Genomic DNA, 6,801 nt, shown 5'->3' with positions numbered 1-6,801 from the left:
CCCACTAGGAAGGGGGTTGACTGATTGCACTGGTGAAATAACCTCTTTCACAGGTTATTTCACCAGTGGGCGATGGGGTCGTCAGGTCCCTACGTGTCACACGTGTCACAGTCACATATTGAGTCACTTTTACCGGCTCTTGACACGTGTATTATGTTACTTTTATGCACAAATTAGTTCACGTCACATCACTTCACTATTTCACTAAAGTGTTATTCTTTATTTTGTCTGGAACACTGCACAATTCCTACACTTTAGGATATTTTTGTTACTGAATTTTAGCTCGAAACGTCACTCGGTTACAGTGTTGTGATTTTAAGAATTACTAATTGTTTTACAATAATTCTACGTTCAACCGATATTAATAATTGTATGATTTTTAAAATACAAACCATTGGGGACACGATACGATATTTCAGCTTCTTTTTTACAAATTTCTAATGAACTTCTTTTGCACCCTTTCAATCATATCCCCATTATACCTTTCATAAAGGGACCATATGACGCAGCTGTTTTCAAGAATTGGCCGTACTTATGATGAATATAGCACTCTCGTAGCAGTGTCCGACAGACCAACTGAATTTCCCAAGACAAACCCTAATCTCCTAAATGCAGCATTCGTAATCGTCATTGCCACCGCTGCAAGCTTTTAATTAAAATGCCTTGGCGCACGTTGAGGCGTGACAAGACCAGTCATGCCACGAAAACCAGTCCATCCCACGCGCCGGCCCAATTCCCTAAACATAATCCTCATCCTGGGCTCAGCTCCCCGAAAAAGGATAGATGAAGTTGGCGTTAAAGCAACAACTACTATAACGAATGAAATAACATTGAGTAACAAACAGACAAATCAATAATAATTAGCAATATCACTAAGCACTAATACTAATTAGGTTGTCTTCAAATAATTTCCGTATTTTGCATAATTTTCCATTAAATTATGTATATTTTCTTGTATAAATATAAAGTAAAAAATTAGAAATTTCAAAGCAAGGAAGGGACTGCAACGAAAATGTTTCTCCATTTTGGAATACTACTTCTTCTGTCCCAAGGACTCCTTGGTAAGATTAATTTTATTTAATTAATTAACACCCAGTTCAGTGTAGTCTCACGAAGGATACAAACACGATTCAAACAGCAAATAAGTGTCAAATACATTAGGGCTTCATTTTGTTGTAAAATAATGCACTATTCTCAATATTTTTAACTGATGATGTATCTATGTATTTCCAAATAATTTAAATCTTTATGAGAATTATTAAATTTGACACCATCTGGACCGTCCTTTGAATTCAATGAATTCTATCTTTCTTTAGTTTCCGTAATAAAATAATTGTTATGCCGTGCCGTGCGTGCCGTGCGTGTGAAAATGTAGCGGAATAAAAAAACAACGTTTACAGGCGAAGGGGACGTTTCGGAAGCAATAGATGGAGACAGCCGAATTATAGGTGGCAAAGATGCCACTCCAGGCATGGCTAACTACCAAGTTTCAATTCGTGATCATACAGGATACCGAGAATGGCACAGTTGCGGAGGGTCTATTATAAATGAAGAGTACGTCTTAACAGCCGCTCATTGCATTTTTGAGTGAGTACATTTTTCGACAAAAGCTTTCCATCCCTGATGACCTTCATTTTTAATAATTATTGACATCATTCAGTCACGATGAATTTTAATCATAGTTTATTGATTTAAACATTTTTTTAGGAAAAACATAAAAGACATGTCAATAGTCGTTGGCAGTCATACGATCAATAAAGGCGGCGACCGATACAAGATTAAGAAATTGATCCGTCATGAGAAGTATTCTGAGCCGGTTTTAAAGAATGACATAGGTGTCGTACAGATAGAAGGCAAATTCAAATATAACGATAAGGTTCAACCCATTGAGTTGTTAAAAGAAATGGCACCCATTGGAAAAAAATGTCTCTTTACTGGCTGGGGATATGATGACCTTGTGAGTAGATTATTTAATATATGCCTATGTCTGGCTACTAGTCCTTGGCAATCATATGATCAATAAAGGTGGCCACGGATACAAGATTTAAAAAATATTTTATTTATAAGATATTAGAAAAGCAGTGCAAGAAGTCATTCAAATTCAGTCAATCCAAGCGATTGTACTCAACACTGGCAGAACCTACTTTCATTTTCATATAGCACACAACATATAATAAAAACTGACAAACCAAATTTATCTTCGAAGATCTTAAATATGTCGCTCGTCTTTTGATCTCCAACGACGTGCTGTCACCCTTCAGACTTACGGACAAAAATCTTCCACGTCCAGTAAATTTCTATTTTAATTTCAAAAGAAAGATGCTACGGGTTCCACTTTATCTTGTAAACTAGGTTCAGATACAGGTTTGGATAGAATCTCATCTCTCTCACTCATTCTGTGGTTGATGCAGGCGAGCAACTTTTAAATTAGAACACTAAATTATTCAACTTCAATAATAATTAATATCACTCTAGAAGTTGTTCTCATTCTTGTCGGCGCGAACCTCATTGCCCTCACCAAAAATGGCGTAGGGGTGAGACCAATTGCTGTTGGATTAACACTACGACGTGACTGTGACTAATTTGAGCTAATGCGAACTGTTTAAAAATAACGGCGTTAAATTTAAATGTCGTAAAACAAATATTTAAATATTTTTGCTCTATATATTGAAATAGTTAACAATAATTCCCTTTCCCGATTATCCAATTTTTTTTTGGAATCACCAGGGAATCGCAAAATTTCCAGTGTCGCTTTCCCTGACTATTCAAAGAAGGAACGCTGCAAGTATCTTCGGAACATTGTTTAAAGGGACTCCTTTTAATGAAATATTTTGTTATATATTTTAAGGTTACCTATTTTTCTTTATTATATTAATTTATGTTAGCTGAATGGGTAACAAAAGGACATTCGCGACAGGTGTCATCATTTTAACATCATTATTACAGAGAGATGAAACTGTACCTAACGATCTTCAAATGTTGGAGTACGTAACAATAAGCAATGACGACTGCACTAAACAATTAAAACGCTCGCCTTACCCGAAATTGGTGCCCGTAGACAGGCCCGAACAACTCTGCGCTAAGCGCCCGAACCACAAAGGTGCATGCTATGTAAGTAATCAAATGTACTACAACATTTGTAATAGATGATAGTTTACAATCAGGATTTATCAAATAGTTTTAAATATAAGTTCACATCAATCATAGCGAAGTAAAAACATCGTGAGGGAATTATGATTTCTTATACTGATGGAAAAAGACCGATCATCTACACACCTTTGAAAACATTTTTTTAGAGATTGAGAAAAAAAAGAAAAAGTATTTTAGAGATATCCTTATTCGTGCACAGAAATATACATATTTTTAAGTCGAATGTAGAAGTCGAAGTAAGAAGTAGACATGGGGACAAATTGGCTGTGCCAAAAATCAATCTAGAACTGTTTCGGAAAAACACCTATTGTATGGCAATTAAAGTTTACAACAAAGTACCGAAAGAATTAAAAGATCTTCCGACTAGAGTCTTTAAAAGGCGACTTAGTGCAAGGTAAATTTGCGCGCCACTGTGTGTGGCAGAATATGCGAACGACTTACGATTGTACCACCTTAACATTTTGTACCATATTCTTGCAATAAATAAATTATTATTATTATTACCAAATGAGCAAATTTTGATGTGAGACCGAACGCTACAATCACACACTTCTTGATTATTGTTGTAAGGCAAGCAGATCATAAGTATTCATTAAAAATATGACACATTCCTGTAAATCAAAACTTTTAAATGTTTTTATCTCTCATGCAGGGTGATTCTGGTGGTCCTCTCGTCATTCAGGACGAGAAGAACAAAACTGTTCAAATAGGAGTCGTGTCCTGGGTAGTTCCCTGCGCCAAAGACTTTCCCGATGTATTTGCTTCAGTCCATGGTTACTACGATTGGATACAGGGCAAAATTAAATGAATTACATATTGAATAATTCAAGACATCTGATTAAAATAAATATCATTTGAAATAAAAGAATATTTTATTTGTGCAATTTTCAAATTCAAATTCAGAAACAATTATGCATTTAGGTTAGATATATACACATTGTACATTTATGAACGTCAATAAAGAATTACATTTTAAATGCTTTTCATTTTACATTGAGAATGTAGAGTTATCTTTTTTCCATACGCGTCAGAAGATATACTTCTTTTGCGTATGGAAAAAACATAACTGAAATGCAGTAGTGATTAACGATAAAGAAGGAGCAGAAGATGATAGACAGCTCATTGCTGATTTTAGTTTAAGTTGTCACTTCTGTCAGGCGTCCCCAAGTCGCACTCAATTTTTTTTGTGGATTTTTTTTAAATAAATTTTAATTAACGTGCAGAAAAAACGTAGTAAATGTCGTTATCAACCTTGAATCTTATCTTTGTTATTTAACTTTGCATTTATATTTTATACTTATGCTGACAAACAAGTTTATTCCTGTTTCTACATTATTTTATAATAAAAAAGTTTGGTTTATCGAAAAACATCAACATAAGATTTTCATTAAATAAACATTCCCTAAAATAAAACATCATGTTTGGCGAATGTAACTTGAGATGGGAGTTCCTGAACACCTCGTAGCTTTTATACAGAATTTGTACTTCGAAAACCGTTCCTTCATCAGGATGGGCACTGAATACTCCAATATGTTCCAAACAAAAAAAGGTGTGAGACAGGGTTGTATTCTGTCACCCGCACTATTTAACATATATGGAGAGTACCTTATTCGGAAGACAAAGGACAATTGGAAGAAAGGTTTTCCAGTAGGCGGAAAGAGAATAGCAAACTTACGATATGCCGACGACACCGTTCTTCTGGCAACATCCATGGAAGATATGTTAGAACTGTTCCAAAGACTCGATCTAGAAAGTACGAACATAGGCCTCGCAGTGAACAGAACATTTAATTTTAAAAAAATTATGTAATGCAAACGGGCAGGAGACTCAACTGCTGTTAAGTGATACCGCCGCCCATGGACACTCTCAATACCAGAGGGCTCGCGAGTGCGTTGCAGGCCTTTTAAGAATTGATACGCTCTTTTCTTGAAGGAGAATTAACCCCAACAACTCCTCCAATTCTCAAATTCCGTAGAAGATGCAGAGTGACCCCACATCTCTACGCAACGCCGAAGGATCAAGCCGTTTGGAGAGAGATCGTCGACGATTCGAACCACTCTTCGTTAAATACGGTCAAGTGGAAGGAGCCGGTACTGGAGAGCCCGCGCCCAGAGGTGAGAACAGTACTCCATATGAACTGAATTTGAACCCGCAGCGGTTCATTTTCCTCTGTTTTGTTGTTTATTATCAGTTTGTTCCTTGTGTTTTTGATGTTTATTCTCAAATTGCTTATGTTTACATGGTAAGTGTTCCTCATAATAATTTATAATTTGCTGGGTGGAGTCCTAGACACAACGCAGGTGTATTTCGATCCACTTTCGTACATTCCGAAGTTTGTTGTGGTCCAGCACAGACACAGCGATATTATGGTTTTATACAATAGTTTTTAGTATGTCCATATTGCTGACATCTTTGACATTGCACTACAGTGGACCTTTTTCTGGGTACTTCAATAGTAACAGCTTGTGGTATATAAATCTATATCCCTAGAAGCTCTATTATTGAGACCTTGAAGAAAATTAACGTAACATTTTTTCATTGCGGGTAGCCTCCGCGTCAACACGTATCGTTTCTATAAATTTAATACTTAAAAATTAATATAAACGGAAATAAATGTGATTATCGATTTGTGTTATTAAGGAACTATCTTGTGAAATATTATCAGCCGCTAAAAAGCAGAAAAAGTCCATATTAGCTCTTTTAGGAAGAATAAAGTCCAATAAATTTACCTACAATCAGATATATTGTGGATACATAAAGTGATTAGTGCAAGGTCATTAGTGTTAAAGTGAGTGCGTGACTAGAAATACGATTGTTATCTATACTAATATTATAAAGAGGAAAGGTTTGATTTTTTGTTTGTTTGTTTGTATGAATTGAATAGGCTCCGAAACTACTTGGCAGATTTGAAAAATTCTTTCACTGTTGGAAAGCTACATCATTCCTGAGTGACATAGGCTATATTTCATTTTCAAAAAAATAGGCATCCTTACTAAAATTACGATAACATTAACATTTGTTTATTATTTGATACAATTCTAACAGATGGCGCTGAGTTAAAGGTAGTAGTTTGGCAAGACGACGTTTGCCAGGTCAGCTAGTTAAATAATAATTAAATTAGTCATTGACCTTCACGTAAATTAAGTTTTAAATACTATAAGATATATTCGGATTTGCCGTCACGGACGCCGTAGCTCTGAGAAGAATGAAGTGATTTAGTGCAAGGTCAGTAGTGTTAAAGTGAGTGCGTGACTAGAAATACGATTGTTATTAAATAATAATTAACTTGGTCATCGACCCTCACGTAAATTAAATTTTAAATACTATAAGATATATTCAGAAGTGCCGTCACAGACGCCGTAGCTCTGTGCATAAAGTTCTTAACGCATTGATCAACTGAAGCCAGTTCGATTCTGAGCGAGCACACGTAATTTTTAACTTGCATTTTTTTACTTTTTTCTTCTATATATAATAAGGAAAAAAGGGAAAGAATCAGCCAATAGATAAAATGCTTAAATGCATTGCATGCTCTAAAGACCTAGACATAAGCACGCAGATTCAATGTACGCAGTGCTTTAGAGGTTGTCACAGTAAGTGTACAGGAATTACAATGGAAGAATCAAGTGATACTTGGATATGTCCACCTTGCAC

At 35.5% G+C, this 6,801-nt stretch overlaps 1 protein-coding gene across 1 annotated transcript; it reads left to right on the top strand.

Moving 5' to 3' along the window:
• The first annotated feature begins 971 nt into the window (after positions 1–971).
• LOC110999622 (chymotrypsin-2-like) lies at positions 972–3,995 on the top strand. The gene is made up of 5 exons (XM_045631424.1): positions 972–1,061; positions 1,401–1,587; positions 1,708–1,957; positions 2,947–3,111; positions 3,803–3,995. Exons 1-5 carry the CDS (start codon positions 1,013–1,015, stop codon positions 3,956–3,958), a joined length of 807 nt encoding a protein of 268 aa, XP_045487380.1. The 5' UTR covers positions 972–1,012; the 3' UTR covers positions 3,959–3,995.
• The last annotated feature ends 2,806 nt before the right edge of the window (positions 3,996–6,801 follow it).

Source organism: Pieris rapae, chromosome 2, assembly GCF_905147795.1.
Source record: "Pieris rapae chromosome 2, ilPieRapa1.1, whole genome shotgun sequence".
In the NCBI taxonomy this organism is placed as follows: domain Eukaryota; kingdom Metazoa; phylum Arthropoda; class Insecta; order Lepidoptera; family Pieridae; genus Pieris; species Pieris rapae.
This window is presented reverse-complemented; position numbering and strand designations above follow the sequence as displayed.

What these genes read in the sequence shown, in the direction of transcription:
- LOC110999622 (XM_045631424.1), top strand. Translation starts at nt 1,013, where the DNA reads ATGTTTCTCCATTTTGGAATACTACTTCTTCTGTCCCAAGGACTCCTT. An exon ending in TCTGTCCCAAGGACTCCTTG is followed by an intron (nt 1,062 to 1,400) that starts GTAAGATTAATT and finishes CAACGTTTACAG; the next exon opens with GCGAAGGGGACGTTTCGGAA. An exon ending in GCCGCTCATTGCATTTTTGA is followed by an intron (nt 1,588 to 1,707) that starts GTGAGTACATTT and finishes ACATTTTTTTAG; the next exon opens with GAAAAACATAAAAGACATGT.